Raw genomic sequence first — 18,113 nt, 5'->3', positions numbered from 1 at the left:
CTGTGGTTCTGTCGCCTCTGGTCTCTCTCAATGATATTTCTTAACTGAAACACGTTTTCTGTTTGTCCGACTGCCAGAGTCTGTTATAGTGTCTTTTCTTCTCTCGTGTAAATATGTTGCATAATGAAGAATTGAAGAATTGCGTAGGGAATTTCGAAGGAAACTTATCCAGATGAAACTAATCTTGTCCATCTCGGCCTTCACTGCGTCTCCACCCCACCACTTACACCGCCTCTACTCCGGTAGACGGCCCCTCTCGCTCTGATTGGCGACAGATTCACCGTGTTTAGCGCATCCATTGGCTAGAAGTTCATAGCCTCAAGCAGTCTACCAATCACAGAGCAAGAGCGGTTGACGTGTTCGAAAACGGGTGGGAAAAAAACTCGAGCTTAGTGTGTGCGCAATGCGTTTAATTCCGCCAATTTAACGAGGCTAAGTATCCAAAAACACGATTTAAAATATTCTGTGTGTGTTGAAATATTCAGGTCGCACCTACTGTGAACACATTCCCAAAAAACTACAGAGTAGTTTTATATGTAAGCCTGTACTGCCGGGTTGCCAGATTTTTACCATAGAAAAAAATCACAGTAAAATTGCATCGTTTATGCACCAGTTTCCACCACATTATAATAATAGATTAAATAATAAATGTACAGGATCGATATAAATCGTTGTTATCTGTGTTGACATTTTAAAATGTTTAATGTAAAGATATTTAGTTTTTAATCTAAACTCACATATGCACATAGTACATGAGTGGGCTTTGTTATCATTAGTACAGATCATTTTAAACAATCCTGCTAAAATGTTCAGCTCCTAGAATTCATCAAGGGGACTTTTATTTGCCACAATAACAGATCACTGAGAAATCAGCGCTGATATTTTTTTTACAAAAATAAAGTATAAAAATAGATATTTATATGTTTTTATTGACCAGCTGAGAAGTTTCATTAACAGGCCCTGGCAAAATTTTTCTTCTCTGCCGTAATTTCTTTACTGGACTCTTTACTATCACATTATTTATTTATTTATTTATCAATCATAAACCAACTTGAACTTGCGTTTGGTGTAGAGAAGAGGCTGGGGGTCTAGAATCCGAACACCTGGCAACCCTGCAGCACAGAGCAGAGGGAGGGAGGGTCGTGCTGTGTTTGGATGCTGCAGACTCAGAGCAGTGTCCACTCAGTGTTGATCTGTGCTCATTTTGTTGATATTTTACGTGAACTGAACCCAGACGTCTTTCTGTGAAATTGAGCCGCCGGTGCGTGGAGACCATGCGGGGACTGGAGCTCACGTAGGCGCCGTGAGGAGGTTAAGGCGGGAGTTAATTTCTCAGCTCTCCGCGGTGACTCTGAGCTGGGGCTGCAGTGGCCCACACACTTGGGCCAGAAATTTCTCTTCGATCTGCGTGCGTCCGTGTAGAGGTGAGCAATATGACGATATATTATCATTATCGTGATCCATTTGTTATCGTCATGAAACATATGCTTATCAAGTAACTCTGACGTTTACGTTTAATTGTTTTTTTTAGCTTTGCACGAATAAAGCGTTGCGCTTGCTTCCGAATATATTCATTTAGTATGGTGAAAAAGTCTTTAAGTATTGTGATATGCAGAAGCACATGAATTTACTAAAGAAGTTGTAATTTCTGAGCATTTTCAAATCCTAATACTTCAGGAGCCGTACATATTTAATTACTAATTCATCTGTGTGGAATTTCCTTCTGTTTTATTTAAGTTCTTCTCTTTGATTTGTCACACCACCAAATTTGTGTGACAAAAAAAAGGAATAGAGTTGACCATACCTCAGTTCCTCTGCTGTTTAAATTTAGAAATTCTACTGCAGTTACACAATATTATAAGTCCCCTCCAGTTATAACTTAACCACAAAAAATTCACCTCGTTTTAACATAAACATTTAGAATTAAGTTCTGCCTGAAAAATTATTTTAAAATATCACGTTATTGTATTAAAAAAAATCACCTTTTATGTTGATGGGATTGGTTCCTTAAGTTTGTTGACACAAATATCCCCAGATGTCTGAACCCATCCATTTGAGTCTGTCTTAGGAACACTGCAGTTTCAAAAAGAGGCTCAGTCACGATAGACTGCTTATTTTGCACATGACAACTTTCTAACATATAAAGCACGCCATATTGGTATGTTGGTCAATCAAAGTAAAAAGTTGATTTTCACTACAGGGATTTTTAGAGTAATATGATTGGGTACTTTTTACTTCTTCTGTAAAGTTGTCTTATTTGGATGGAACTTTCTATTCAAGTAATAGGGCTTTTACCTGACTGTGGATTTAGACTGTTCTACCCATATTTGGTGCTAAAATATTTTTTTTTGGTTATATTGCCTATGCCCAGGTTATTGTAGTGTGTAAGAGATGCCTCTGATCAGTCTGGATGATGATGACCCTCGATGGGTTCCCACTCATGTGAATGTGACTGTGCTCCGGGCTCGGGGCCTGCGGTCCAGGGGCAAGCAAGGGAGCCGCTATGTGTACACAGTCATCCAGGTGGGTAAGGAGAAGTACACCACAGGCCTGGTGGAGAAGGCAGAAGAGCCAGAGTGGAAGGAAGAATGCAGTTTCGAGCTGCTACCCGGTCTTCTGGAGGGTCTTATGGGCTCCTACCCACCCGGCAGCAGTGACCTGGTCTTCACCGTCATGCACAGGGTCCTCATTGGACTGGACGTGTTCCTGGGCCAGACTGTGGTCCCTCTGGATAAAGCTTTTCAGGATGGAATGTGTCCTAGAAACGAGTAAGTGTTCATGTTTATTAGACCTGGAGAATTAAACAGTCTGTGCATGGAAACGTTTCCTCCCTCAGTCTCTCATTCTTACATAGTAACAGTCACACCCATTATGGAAGCATCTGTGGCTGTTTACAATGCTGCATTGGACTTTCAGCATGTTCAAGTTGTGTAAAATTGTATAGAATGGCATAATAATGGGGCTCTGAATTTATGTACCATTTGTTTCCCCATTCTCACCAATGTAGATCATAGCCAGTTCCACACATTAGTTAGCTCTTTCCCAAATTACATAATTCTACTCAACTGAAAGAGAGGAAATCTAAAACAAGCTTCCTCCCAGACACGTAGAGCCAGCTACTACTTCTTTTCAATGTTTTGGTGACTTAAATACCATAACAAGCAGAAGGAACTGCATGTCTGAGCAGGGAATAAAGCAGCTCTAGTTTGGCTTGCTGGTAGTGAAGTGAGGTATTTGACATGAGTGGTTCAAATCCTCTGAGCTGTACAGCCTTGTTGGGAAAGGCACAAATAAAAGGAAAGTTGTTTGGTAAATGTGTAATAAAAGGATATTTTTACTAGGCTTGTATCTTTGTTATAAACTCTTAAATTGCATGTTTATTGTATTGTTATTAATCTTTAAGGAGCATTAAGAAATATTATTACCAAAAGCTTTCACAGAAGTGATACATTTTTATGTTAAAATTTTTTATATAAAATGTAATTCATATGAGATGAAAATTCAGACTGCTTTCCCTAACTGAACATATATATATATATATATATATCATGGGTTACTCACATGGGGGCGGCCATGTTTAAAATCGTCCTAGTGCAGTCTCTGACACATCCACGCAGTAAAGCAGTCAGCTGTGAGTGTAGTAAATCAGCTGGTGCAGTGCTGGCCACAGCAGGGGGCAGTGCTAGTGTGTTCCAGGAGCATTACAGCATCAGGCAATGACTAAACAACTCGCGCGCACACAACTCCTGACAACTCCTGTTATTGGATCTGGTGTGTAATCAGAGTAAGTCTGTATATGTTTCTCATCAATACAGATGTGTGCAGTTGTGCTGGTCATTTTGATGCAAGTGTTGTTTGTCCACATGAGGATGGCTGAGCATGTATTTAAGGAAAGAAAAGTCTTGAAAGCTGGACAGGACACTGGGGCCTCTGGGATTAAGCCTTTAAAAACAAAGCGAGGGAGGAAGTCAGTAAGCCAGGCTGAGCAACAATAATATTGTTATTGTCATATTTAACTGCAGATGCTTTTCTTTATCTCGCTCTCTGGATTTCCACTGGAACTGGGACTGAAAACAAAAGCCTTAGAGAGTGCAAGTGGGTTGTGTTTGTGAAGCAGCAAGTTCAGGCATAGCTCTGGCAGTAGCTGGAACAGCGGTTTTGGACATGTCTGATCTCTCATGAGTTGTGAGTTATGATTTGGACTGTGATTTGCGCTATATCTGACAATGCCACGTTGGCTATAGTGAAAATGACTGCTGTGTTTCGAAGGAAGCTGCAGGAATGCGTGAGCCTCAGCTCCAGGATGGTCAGCCGGATCCGTCCAGGCCTGTGATGCTTCTGAGAGTCTCAGTCACGTGCACAAACACATGGATACACTCCTAATCCTCGAACAGAGTGAGGCAACAACCCAACACATCTGGCTTTAATTCTGCTCACAGCAGACACACCCCTCTGCCTTGCTGTTTCTCTCCTCCTAGCGCTCTGCCTCTCTCATTTGGTTGTTTACCTTGGCCTTGTGCACTTGTGTCTGCCATACCCTTATGAGGGGTGTATGTAAGTGAAAGAGCGGAAATGGAGGAAACTGTTTGAATGTTGATCCCCTCTTGAACAAAGGCTTGGTACTGGATAAAGGCAGTGTCCAAGAAGCCCCTCACTGGCTCCTGGGCAGGAACGGCATGTATGTTTCTTTGCTGTCAGATTGTAAGCGCTGTGTTGAGGAGAAGACAGGAAAAAAAATTTCCACTTGTCTTGAATTAGGTAGTCACTGATGTATTTAAGTGCTCTGTAGTACACTGCAGTAATGTAGCTGTCAGCAGTACAGTCAGTAATTACACTGAGGCCAGTAGCACACTGACCACAGCCCTAAATGACTTTATTATAACTGTTATAACACCAGCACTGTTATTGTTAACAACACAACAACTTTATACAATCGTTAGCTTGCATCATCGTTGAACAGGCTGAGTTAAAGCCTGAACTGAATACCATTCTCTTTCATATACTAAACATGCATCTGATATGATGTGGAGCTGTAAGGAAGGTTTGTAAAGAAAATAAGCAAATCAGGCAAATAAGCTGTTTTTTAAACCAGTAAAGTGATCACGTCTTCGGCATCCCTGAATTCAAATATGGGCATTTAAAATGTTTGCAATGGATTCCTTGGACTGTAACTAGCAGAACTTTGGAGAACTGGAAATATATTTCTGCAGATTTCTTTGAAAAACACAAAGCTAGACTCTTGGAAATTATGGAAGTTTGGTGAATGGTATAAAATATTAAATGTAGTTGTTGACTGTTCAGCATATTTTTCTGTAAAACATATACTTTTGGTTATTCTTCCTGAAGATGAAGAATGAATACATTGTACTTTAATAAAGGGTTGTCTTTTTCACTCTTGATCTTTCAGTTTACTGACTTTAAATCAAGTAAATTAGATGCATTGTCCTCTTTGGTTTTAAATTTCAAGCAATGGCACTGGTACTTAAGAGAGAGAGTGTGTGTGTGTGTCTGTGTTGTGCAGGTGGCTGAAGCTGCGCTCTAAACCCGGGAGAAAAGAGAAGGAGCGAGGAGAGCTGCAGGTCACTGTCCAGTTCACCCGCAACAACATGACCGCCAGCATGTATGACCTCACCATCAAGGATAAGCCTCGCTCGGCCTTTGGGAAGCTGAAGGATCGTGTCACTGGCAAAAAGAGGGGAGATGTGGAGTCATCCTCAGCCATCCTGCCCGGTCGCTACGCTGCCCTGTCCAGCTCGGCCACTCAGTCTCTTCAGGAGAATGGCAGCGAGGGGAACCCTGGGCCAGAGGAGCACAGTGAGGACCGCAGGAGCAAAGTGAAAGATTTCTTTCTGAAGGGAAAGTTGCGGAAGAACTCAGACACACGATCCTGCTCCTCTCTGGCCTCAGAGAGCAGCATGGCGTCCTCAACTGGAGATCCATTTGTCCCCATAGAGATTTGCAGCACACCCATCTACAGCAGCAGAGTCATGGAGCCCTTCCACACAGACCTGGATGGAGGAGGGAAAGGTGGGCAGTAAATGATGTTATTTTAGCTTGTTCTGATGGTATAGAGACAAAAAATTGGCTTTTATATGGGAGGAACATTGTGTTAAATAGGTAAATTAAGATAGTGAACGTGAACCGTAGAAGGGCTTTTTTGTAGCAAGCAGAAATATTATATTTTTTAACTGCACATTACTTTATACTTAATTTTCTTAGTTTTTAATTCCAGTTTATATTCAGAGTTTGAATAGCTCAAAATTTATTTAATAAGAATATTAATCTAGTTATTAGATTACGTTTAGTTTTGTTCATTGTGAACTCAATGATTTCTCTATAAACTAAAGTATAATATTTGTATGTGATTCATGTGAGAGTATGACCATAGTTATACAAAGACATTTTCAATGGAGGTGGTCCACACTGAGACCAATACAAATGCCACGGAGATACAAAGTTTATAATACAAATATGGCTTCTATTCACATCGCAGTGGACAATCTGAATTTTGTTTTTAATCTGTGCGATTTATGAACATTTTCTAGCTTTGCTATTATGCATTAGTTTATCTAAAGTAGTTAGTTTTTTTTTTGTTTGTTTTTTTTTTTTTTTTGCACTGCTTGTTCTTTAGTGTCTTTTTATCCAGTGTTGTGACTTCCTCTCTCACCTGTGTTTTTGTGTCCACTGCTCCTGAAGTGATGACTCACAAGCGTGCATACAGTGATGAGGCCAGTAAAGTTGTGCTCACCTCGCGTCCCTCTCCAGCTGTGGAGAATCTTAAAGGGCAGAACACGCTGCTGTCAAAGTCATCTCTCTGCATCAATGGCAGCCATGTGTATTCTTCTGATCCCAGCCTTTCTAAAGGCCCTAGTAGTGTGCCGGTCAGGCGCAGCCTGCTGGAGAAGTGCTCTCCTCTCTCTCGATCATTACAGAACCTCACACGCCGCACTGAGGACCCCCAAAAAACAGAGGGGAAGCGCTGGATCATTGACAAGAGCAAGAAGGAGACTGCGGGGTCTGAGGACCATGCTCAAGAAACCACCACATCAGCAGGAAAGCCCATTTTAGCCACTGCTCCACTGGTGGTGACCTCTGGTGGTACAGAGGGGTCAGATAAGGGGAAGAGGCCGAGGAAGACTCTGTTTTCCAGTAGCAGGAGTGACTCTCTTCCAGCAAAGCCTGAGCAGGCTGCTGCACCTCAGGAGGGACGTATACGCGGCTGGTTTGTTTCTAGCGACTCCCAGAACAAGCCCAGGTGAGTGACCAGGCTTTGGCTGAAGGATTATTATTAGGATACATTAAGCCTTGTTTATAGGTCATTACCATAATCTATTTAATTACTACTATGAAACACTAAAGGATCATTGGATTAGGAACACCTACCTTGTAGCTACATTTATTGTCCGTTTCATCAGCTCCACTGACCACACAGGAGGTCAAAAATTACAGACTGTAAGTCCACCTGTTTCTCTGCATACTTTCTCATATCCATTTCAACCTGCTCTTTAACAGACAGGACCATAACAGTGCAGGTATGATTTGGGCTGTGGATCATTCTCAACACTGCTGGTACGTGTGGATCAGACAGAGCAGTGCTGCTGAAGTGTCACTCGTACCAGCACAACACAGACTAACACACCAGCATGTCAGTGTCACTGCAGCGCTGAAAATGATCATCACCCAAATCAAATCTGATCTGTGATGGTCTGGCCATTAAAGAGCAGGGTAAATTGGGGATAAGAAAGTATGCAGAGAAACAGGTGGACTATATAAAATGAACAATATGAGTATTTCTAATCCAGTGATCATTTAGAGTAATATGTTAGTATGTTATTGCAGTGAGCAGTGGAGATCTAGCCCTACATACAGGCCCTTATTGTTTTAAAGTTTCAGAATTAACAGCTTTAATGTATTTTTTGGATCTCACCAATCACTGTTTCCTGCTGAGATTCTAATTGTCAGTAATTAGGTTTTTATATGAAATTCTTATAGAAAAATAAAAACCCTAACACTTTCCTGGTCATCTCTCTTTTTGCAATTTCAGCCGTTTACAATGTTTTACTCATGATCAGAGCTCGAGGCTTGTAAACTTTGCCAGTCACATGTTTTTTTTACAGATGAAGGGCTCCATTATATTGCCTTGTTTAGATATTTTCTGTTGTATTCTACCTGTTTATATATATCATGTAAAAGCTTATTCTTTCCGTTGTTTAAAACATCATTTATATTAAATTAATTTTATCACTTTTTTTTTTTTTTTTTACAAATTCTGCTTTTACTTTGCTATGTTCTTTTTCTTTTGTGTAGCAGCATGTTTTTGGAGACTGGACACATTTTTGCTGTTTTGTTCAAGCTTACTCCTCCATTTCATCAGTCGGGATATCACCCCTCTCTAGTCAACGGTTTCTGAGAAAGCAGTGGAAAATTTTGATGCATTCTGATTCCGTTTTTTGCTGTTAGTTTTATTAGTCTAAAACATTGTCAGAATCCAGTAAAGGAATATTGTGTTAAAGTCAATAGTATGAACCATTTAAAACCTAAAGCCTCTGTTGGGGAGACATGTTCTATGAACATTATTATGGGCTGTAGAAGGGGGTAATGGCCCATAGATATGACTAAGAGGACTACTTCTTCCCTCCACAGGCTGGGAGTCTCACCTAAAGTAGAAAACTGCCCAGATTCATCCTCCCCACTCCCTCCCTGCTTCCCCAGTCCACCACCCAGCACTCTCCCCCTTGCTTCTTCTACTGGCCATGTATCTCCCCCTAGTGTCAGCCATCACACTAACCCATTCTCCCAGTCCTCACCCTCAGCAACCTCCATCTCCTCCAACCCTTTCCTCACACGATTGCAGAGGAACCCCTTTTTTGAGGAGCTCATAGCCGAGGAGGCTTTGAAATCTCCTACTGAAATGTCCTGCTACCCCAACTTTCCCTATAGCAACAACTCAACATGCGTGGCCAGACCTGGACACTCGAGCCCTGCCAGCAATGTCACACCAAGCAGAATGGCCTCCATAAAGAGAGAGAGACCTCGGAGTGTAGCCCGACAGAGGTCCCTCCCTACCTTAATGCCTGGGAAAGAAGAGGCAGTCACTGTGAATTCCAGTAATGCTAATGTCAAGGCAAGCCGCCCTTTATCTGAGAGTGGAGGGGAACTGGATGATTTTGAAGCATTTGCCACTAGCCGTCTGAAATCACCAATGGGGACTCCAACTAGACCAACTTCAGGCTCAATCCCACCCTCACCTCCAAGCTGTGACCAAATGGAGCAACATGGTCCTCAACCAAATAATGGCATTATGGTTGAAAATGTTAACCAGAGAATCCCCAAGCTTTGTGACTTGCCACCTTTACCTCCAAGGATGCAAACAAGGACTCAATTTCCAGAGCAAGAAGTGTGCTCAGACAGCTGGCTAGACCGAGGACAAGAGCTAGCTGTCCAAAAAGAAGCAAGTGTGCTCTTCCAGACAGGCTTAGCCTCACTGAAGCATGTTAGAGAGAGAAGCCCCCAAGTCTCTCCCAGAAATAAAGAGTCATTTATGTACTTCCACTGTGCTGCTCTGGAGCAGAATATTAATGTATGTCCACATACTGCACAACTGCCCACAGATGGAAATCTCAACCTTCTTCAAGTAAGAGAAGAGAGGGTTTTAGCTGAAAGCAGCCTCAGCCCTAATCTAACAGGAAGCAATGGTTGTGGTCCTGTTCAGAATGTCACTAGGTTTGGCCTTGCTGAGTATGTCACCATAAACTCGAGTCCAAAAGGCATGAATAGAGACATACAGGAAACCTTTGTGTTTACAGAAAGTGATAACACTGTGTCCAATACACCATCTTGCCTCTCAGACTATGACACAACTATAAGCGAGTCACTATGCACTCTACCAAAGTCCTCATATGAGGTGAACTCTAAGTCTGAACCAAATTCTGCTCAACAAGTTGAGAACATTACCACTGCCTGTGCACTCACTACTCGAGATTCCAATAATAATACAAATGATCCTACACAGTTTGCTTTCATTGATTCTGACAACTCACTTTCAGATGTAATTCAAGGCACATTTGCAGCGATACATAACAACAAATCATCAGTGCAGCAGCAGGACTATGACTTCTCTGGAAACATGTTCTTAAACTGCAGGTCTTCCCCAGGGATCCCAGAAAATGTGATAAAAAGTATAACTACAGAGCTAGAGATGTTTTCCCCAGTTAAAACTTTGAACACTAATTATGTTCATAAAGACGTGACATCGCAACAGGCCAACAGTACCCATTTGAAAGATTTGCTTATCGAGGGTCCTTGTAACAGCTTAAAAGGACATGACACTTGTGTGACCCAACCCAGAGAGAGTGTGAGCAATTTAAAAGATCTTTCTTCTGTCTTCAAGCAAACTGAACGTGAGTGGAATCTGAGAGCTGAATCAGACGAATCTGCTTACAAAGATAGCTTTGTGAGTCCACAGTCTGCCTTTACACTCAACAGTGATGACGGCAACCCAGCGGCACAATTCAAACCTGAGGCAGCATCTGACAATGCAGGCTTAGGTGTTGATTGCAAAGGTGGAGGCTGTCTGACATATGATGAGCTTAAGACTGAAACAGCTGAACTTAATGTGAAAGAAAGCAACTGTGAGGTTCCTTCTTCAAATACAGTAGAGTCAGGATTGACTCATGAAAATAGCATCAGTTTTGAGGAGTTACATGCTCAAGTAGCACCAAGAAGCTCTAAAAGTCCCTTCAGAACCAAAACTGAAGTAAGATCTGCACGGATTAGAACATATTCCAATGCAAACCCACCCAAAGATAACACCAGCACAGTTTCATTCACACCTTTGCATGATTCTGCTTGTTCATTCTCTTATCTACCAACTGGCACTTTGTCTGAGCCCAACACTGTTCCTGACTTTGAAAATGAAATGACCTCCCTCGCCTTTCCCCCAAACCTGAGACCTGGCTTGGGAAGCCTTCCAACCCTGGCCCTGGCCCCGTCCACCTCCACAGCTCGCCCCCAGGTTGCTGCACGGCACACACTTTCCCCTGAGGAGGCACAGCCAGCTAGCAGCCCCCCTCCCCTTGTGGAGAGCAGGTGAGCCCACAGTGCCTCCAGGAGCAGGGGTGGGAGAAAAACATCCATAGTATTGCAATATTCAGTGTGAACTTATAGTATCAATATTAAGAGGCCCAAGTCTCAATATTGTATTGTTACAATTTATGTAATGTAGTTATATAATACATACTAACATGTTATTATACCAGAATCCTTAATAATAATAGTATGTTTTCATAGCAGTGACAGGTGCTAGGGCTAGACTGTACATTGCAAAATGACAAGTGCTTCGGTGTATATATAAATAATTAGCTCTTAAATAAATGTTGCAGTATATTGCAATATCCTCTTTAGTAATTGCAACAGAATCATACTATGGTATATATATTTTGATAATATTAAATTGTGGGGCCTCTAGTGATTCCCACCCCTATCCAAGAGTGTTTACACACCTTCTTCCGTTACCTGAGAAAGAGACTTTCAGTCTGTTGACCAGGTGCAGGAGGAGAGGTCATACACATGCTGGTGTATAATGTGTCAAGACATAGCTTTTGCTTCTTCAGCATGTTGAATTCAGCCACTTCTCTGTGCTCTGTTCTTTTCTGGTTCACTCTGGTCCATCTCCTGTCAAGAGTGCTGTCTTCTGCTTTACTCATGTGATGCTGATTTTCTTTTTATTTGCTTCTTTGTGTTTTCACTCTTTTGTTTTCTGCTTCTCAGGCATCTGTTTTGCTGCAGGATGAAACATTCCATTTAATTTCCTCAGAACAGAAGAGTTTAGCTTGACCTACATGTGCAGTTCAGTGTTCATTAGGGAGATGTTTTAATGAGGTTTCTGGATTGTAAACATAGCAGGCATTAAATCTAATGATTCCAACAGTAGTTTTTAAAACTTGTTCACATATATAAACATATTAAAAAAAAACTTGCTATAAAGACTGTTATCAATTAGATTGTAGGTAAGGGATAAGTGATGGGTAAAAAACATACATGGTGAAAATATAAGAAGGGATAAAGAGTGATATTTGAAAAATTTTGAAATATTAACATTATTATTTTTATTATTTGCACTATAAGTATTACACTGGGCTATTTTTTGTAACACAGAATTAGCACAAAAGTACATATAGGTACATATACATGTCCAAACATTCATGCATTCATTCATTCATTCATTCATTCATTCATTACCTGTAACCGCTTATACAGTTCAGGGTCGCCGTGTGTGTCCAAACATTTGTTAACATATAAATGAACTAAACATATGTAAGACACACTCATTGTGAATGCAGACTTTGTGCACATATAGATTGTATAAGCTCTATAGAAAAGCATGAAATAAAAAGGGCCCCTCTGGAGCATCTGCACATGAGTCTCTATGCTGAATACCAGGAGTCAGCAAGAGGGGCATAAGTCCCCCCAGCTTTATTGCACATAATGAGAAAAATGGGACTCTTGTGTTTTCAGAACTCTGTGACATCAGATTTGCAGAAGACCTCATTAAAGCAGGCCCTTGTATGTTACTGCTTTAAAAATACTGAAATGAAGTCAAAAGTGAATGTTACTCCATTTCTGTACTCAAATTATAGGTTGCTTGCTTAAACATCTACTAATACCCTGTTGCTTTTGCTGATTTTAGGAGAATACTTGGGTTCTTGCATTTTTAAGTGCTTGATTTTGCAGTGTTGTTGCTGTTTATGCAGTCCTCACCCAGTGAAGCCTCTGAACAGTGCAGCAGTGCAGGGAGAGAAAAGATCAGATGGACGATCAGTGTTGGAGAAACTACGCTCCTCCATCCACCCTGGACGCGCCAGTCAGCTAAGCACAGCTGAACCTGACAAAACTCAGGTACCGGTGCCCTGTATTGTGCCTCATTCATAAAGTACTCCAGGCTGAAACACTCAGCAGAAACCAAGAAAATCTCACACATTAGAAAATAACACTAAAACAGGCCCTAAATAGGTGAATAATACCACACTCATATGCTCATAGTGCCTTGTAGAACTACATTCTTATTCTGCCCCACTCTGGTTTGTCTGCATGTGACAGATCTGTGTATCAGAGGCTCAGGCTCATTACCAGACACTGACGAACATGGAGTTGATAGCTCTGCTGCTGCAGCAGGAGATGGATGCGGAGCAGCAACGGGAGGAGGTGGAGCTGCAGGCCACTTTGCTGGAGAAGCGTGAGACCGAGCTGAAAAAGTTGAAGGTCCAGGTAAGGGACCTGGAGGACTATATTGACAAGCTGCTGGTGCGCATCATGGAGCAAACACCCACCCTGCTGCAGGTACGCGCCCGGCCCAAGTGACGCAAGCTTCCGTGGACATTATGTTCCAACACATAACTGTCAGTGTGGTCACTTTACTGCCCTCTTCACCAAGACACCGTTAAAGGAATTCTCCAGCATTCATTTTTAGCCTAATCTCTGTCTGGCACATCTGATGTATACAGTAGGCTTGGGCCTGGAAAATGTTCATAGTAATTCCATGGTAACACCTCCCATTCACAGTAAAAATCTCAATTACTGCCCATGCCCAGTGATGTTAAATGGGAAGCATTTCCCATTAACAGTAAAACCCATTTAGCATCAGTTTAGTAAAACACTCTTATTCCAACATATTAACATACCTCTTAATTATGCTGGGTTCATTAAGGTCCTGCATGAATACCATATTTATTGTATCTGCCAAAAAATAAGTAGATGTAGAAAGCAACCATTGTGCTGGGCAGATGTCTGTACAAATATCCACCTACTGTAGGATTTAGAGTTTATGAGTACCTTTCAGACTGCAGCATCAGGTTTCAGACAGGTTTTAGGCAAAAATGCTTCAGTTCTCGGAAATAAAGACATGCTATCACTCTCGTAAATAAACAGCGTCAGACAGTAAAATCTACATGACATTGGCAGTTCTTCATTACAAGATTAATTCAGCTTCCTTTGCCAAATTAAAGTCCCAAATATCCTACAATTATCACTATGCTTTTTTAATGTTATGTATTTTACAAAAAGTAAAAGCTTTTTGGTGTCAACTTTAAAGCCAGAATCCATTTCAAAATTGTGACTGTAAAAATGATTGGGTTTGTTGTTGTTGTTTTTGGGTTTATTTGCATAGGCCAAACAGATATTTAATTACCATAGACAATAATTTCTATGTGTTTCATTGTACTTAGTAAAGAACTGAAAGCCTGTTCCCTTGAATTTCACTTAAAATACATAGTTGTGGGCAGATGGCAGTTTTCAGTTCTTTTCTAAGCACTTTGATAATGACAGCTTAAGACAATGACAGTGGTAAATCTACCGTATGCTACACATGCTGTAAATAATGAATAGGTTGAAAAATGCTAGAGTATTCCTTTAAGCTTCACATGCATGATGCTAGACTCACAGGTCCAAAAACATAAGAAGCTTATTCTATTTCACGCTTAATGCAAAACTGAAATAAGAAAGAAACCCTGCACCTTTGTGTTGCTTTTGCACAGCTGTAAAAAATCTTTAATATTTATTTGCACTGAGATGTGCATAGGGAGAATGCCATAAATGTTAAAACGAGTACTTTCCTATGGAGTGTTGTCTACATGTTCAGATGTAGAATCAAAAGTGTTTCCATAGTGTAACTTACAAAAATGTCTGTTGCCACAGACATCAAACACTGCCTACATTCAAATACAATTCAGTGCAGGCACAAGCACATGAACAAATATCGTGTAGAATTTATAATGGAGGGGTTATTTGAATAAAATTAAAAGTAACTACTAAAAAGCTGCTACATAACAGTGACATTAACTTGCCATATGCACATCAAAGAACATGCTTCATGCTGTCAAGAGTTGCCATGATAGATTACATTCAGTGTTGTGTAATATCAGGGGACACATCATAAAGTACAATGACGGGTTACATTACTTTTTGGACAAATTAACCCAATTCAATATTATCAATAACCTTTTAAATGAACAAAGTGTCTTAAGTTAATGTTGCTTAAGGTTATATTGTGTAGCAGGGTTTAAATAAAGGGTTACCGAAGGAAACGTAAGTGAACCTCATTAGAACAGCTCCATATATTTCACACTTCTCACTCATTTCTATTATAAACATTTTCAGTCCAGCCTGGGAAACACTTACCAAGAATCATTTGTATTGTACCTTGTAACTCAGATCTTTGTGCAGAAATAATTTAGAGAAATCAATTCTGTTATCAACATCCGGTTTGAAGATCTTATGCACAAATAATTCCAAGAAAAAACGTCTTCTTGTATTTCAAATACTTAAGTGGTGTGCTTCCATTTATATGAGTACATGAGAAATACTACTCAGGTTGGTCAATAGTGTCTAGTAATAACAAAAAAAACCTTGAATTCTCTTATGAACCCATGACTTATAAAGGTTTGTGTGCAATTGTATGTCTGTAAATATTGCTTTAATTCACTTTGACACCTTATACTTCCATATGCAATAGGTTGAAGCTTAAACTTGTCAGCTTTGCCATAATAACCCAGATGAAAGCATGCTAATCATTGCTTTAGAGCACTTGCACAAAAGAATAGCCTTTTTCTGAATAGGCCTAAATGTAAGCTATGCAGTATTATATTCTACATTGTGCCTGACATTGCTCAGTGTTTCTCACATAGCTGAAATCTTCCACAGCTGGTCGCAGCAAAAGTAGCCAGTTTTGCAGATCTGCAAACAGTAACCCAGCTTTTGCTGTTATTCTTAAGCAATGACAGTAGCCTGTGTTCTAGTTGTTTGAATGTAACAGCTGCATTAGTCCAAGGACTTTATACTTTGACACAGTGTCTGACAGATTATTATTATTATTATTATTATTATTATTATTGTTGTTGTTGTTTTTTGTTTGTTTTGTTTAGTTTTTTATTGAGAAGCAGTATTACCATTGTTCTGTTGCCTTACAATTGTTGAAATTATTTTAGGTGGAATCAAGAGATGATGTTGGTGACAATATCTGTGTTGCTGAGCCTTGAGGAGGTTGAGCGAGTTTTATTTATGTTTGAGAATGACCCAAATTGAAATTAATGCTTCGTGTTTCTCTGGCATTGTCTGTAAGGATTAACGGTTTCATTAAAGGACTGACCAGTCATATTAAGCACCAAAGAAGTAGCAAAAAGTATTTATAAAAATTATTATTTATCACTTTTACATTTTGTCTATAATCTGCAACTCACATGGGATGAAAACTCGAGTTGCTTTTTGGTCCCAAAGTGAATCAGTTCATGGTACAGGTCCCCACGAGGGCAGCCCTGTTTAAAATAGAACAACAGAATACCCACCCAGGCCACTAGATGCCAGTATAAGGGCAGTCACTTTGTTTAAAAAGCCATTGAAAAAAATGACTGGTTTCCCCTTTAAATATATCAGTAAGGATTTGTTGAAGTGTTGAAGGTGTTTTTTTTTTTCTTCAGTAAGTTTATTTGTCCAGTGTTAGAAATGATGCCAGATAGCACTGTGAAATTCTTCGTTTCATTCTTCAATCTCTGCATTTTGTTTCTTCACTTGTAGATATAATTTACAAGGTATTTTCATTTGTTTTATTGAGTCATATTTATTTCAAGCAGTTACGTTTTCAAAATTATTTGAAAATAAAGTTGTAAATACCTCATTACATGGGGTGGGTCTTTATTTTATGGCACTTTCCATTCCCTCTCACTTTGATTTACATTTTTGTTTTAAGACAAAAACTGAATTCCACTGTAAAGTATAATGTCAAAATATGAATGTAAATAAGGCAAGGCAGAGTTACAGAATGTAACAACAATGTTACAGAAACTTTCAGCTGTTACAAACACTTCAGAACACCAGCCTTTCTAAACTTGTATCTTGTTGGGGTTTTTTTTTTGTTTTGTTTTTGTTTTTTTTTTACTCCACTTACCTTTGCAGGTTGTTAACGTTTTGTTCTGATCCAATAGAAATGACCTTAAATTACACATTTAAACAGTGGAGATTCTCGGGATTTCCATGGGCCGTTCGGGGACATCTGGTTTAATCCCTTTCCAGGAAACAGACACTTACAACGGAATAAAATAGGAACAGACCTGTAGATTTCCACATGGTGGCGCTGTAGTCCATCTGCTGCCTGTATAATAGCACTAATAGGAATAAACAGTGCTGTGGTGTCTAATATCGAGTGTATAAGAGCGGATTTTTCATGACAGAGCTCTAATTTATTTCTGAACACATTAACCGCAGTATATTAAACCCAGTGTGATGCTCTGGGTTTACATTGTATTGACATTAGGACAGCAGTCTGTACAAACAGGATATATACAACTGGCATACTGAGGTATACCTATGATGATCACATGTAATAAACTGTTATTGCAAGTCACTAAAGTAATTTGATTTGACAAAACAATTGTTGTTTTAAATACTAGGGAACTTTCATTGGTTCACAGTCCCACTCTGTAAGAATAAGGTTGGTTGTTAATGGTGATACAAGAGGTAAAAACAGGCAATTTCCCTTGTAGAGAATACACACTGAAAAAAAAGGTCTCTGTTATTTAATCTTTTTAATGTTGTTTTTCAAATTAGGAAGCTGGACTGTCTTATAGTGAACTGAACTCTAAATGTAAGTCAACATTACATTTATCTCTGAACATATATCCAAGCAAAAATGAACTCACAGTTTTAAGATAGGCCAGGTTATTACACCAGCTCTTTTTAGAGTGTAATATCACAGTGACAAACTTTAAGATTTCAAGATTTCCAATAAAATCCATCATTTTAACAATGGGAAGATAGCATCGAAAGAACGTACCCTTCTTATTGGAGATCCTTATTAGAGGCTTTGGTGCTTCATATCAATGTCTTTGTTTACTTGTGGTTTTTATTCATTAACAAAAGTATCCAAAAATTATAGTAAAAAACAATGGTAAGCCAAATAGTTTTTTAAGACATTAGCAGGGTTTGGATGTGTTAACATCTGCATAATCTGTAGCATATGTTTGTTCTTTGTTTATATCATGTAAAAAAAATTAAGACCAAGATTTTATTGATGCAAAGCACCACAGTTATTTACTTATTCAGTGTATCGGCTTACTTAAAAATAA

At 39.7% G+C, this 18,113-nt stretch overlaps 1 protein-coding gene across 1 annotated transcript; it reads left to right on the top strand.

Moving 5' to 3' along the window:
- The first annotated feature begins 1,065 nt into the window (after window positions 1-1,065).
- Window positions 1,066-16,657, top strand: rab11fip5b (RAB11 family interacting protein 5b (class I)). Its single transcript, XM_066649557.1, has 7 exons — window positions 1,066-1,424; window positions 2,372-2,768; window positions 5,522-6,027; window positions 6,697-7,255; window positions 8,644-11,088; window positions 12,753-12,897; window positions 13,099-16,657. The coding sequence occupies exons 2-7, from the start codon at window positions 2,392-2,394 to the stop codon at window positions 13,357-13,359; spliced, it is 4,293 nt and encodes a 1,430-aa protein (XP_066505654.1). The 5' UTR covers window positions 1,066-1,424; window positions 2,372-2,391; the 3' UTR covers window positions 13,360-16,657.
- Window positions 16,658-18,113: the final 1,456 nt, after the last annotated feature.

Source organism: Hoplias malabaricus, chromosome 17, assembly GCF_029633855.1.
Source record: "Hoplias malabaricus isolate fHopMal1 chromosome 17, fHopMal1.hap1, whole genome shotgun sequence".
In the NCBI taxonomy this organism is placed as follows: domain Eukaryota; kingdom Metazoa; phylum Chordata; class Actinopteri; order Characiformes; family Erythrinidae; genus Hoplias; species Hoplias malabaricus.
This window is presented reverse-complemented; position numbering and strand designations above follow the sequence as displayed.

Excerpts from the sequence above, each read along its gene's own strand:
- rab11fip5b (XM_066649557.1), top strand. The coding sequence starts at position 2,392 with ATGCCTCTGATCAGTCTGGATGATGATGACCCTCGATGGGTTCCCACT. Across the intron at positions 7,256-8,643 it reads GACTCCCAGAACAAGCCCAG|GCTGGGAGTCTCACCTAAAG; the intron begins GTGAGTGACCAG and ends TTCCCTCCACAG. Across the intron at positions 11,089-12,752 it reads CCTCCCCTTGTGGAGAGCAG|TCCTCACCCAGTGAAGCCTC; the intron begins GTGAGCCCACAG and ends CTGTTTATGCAG.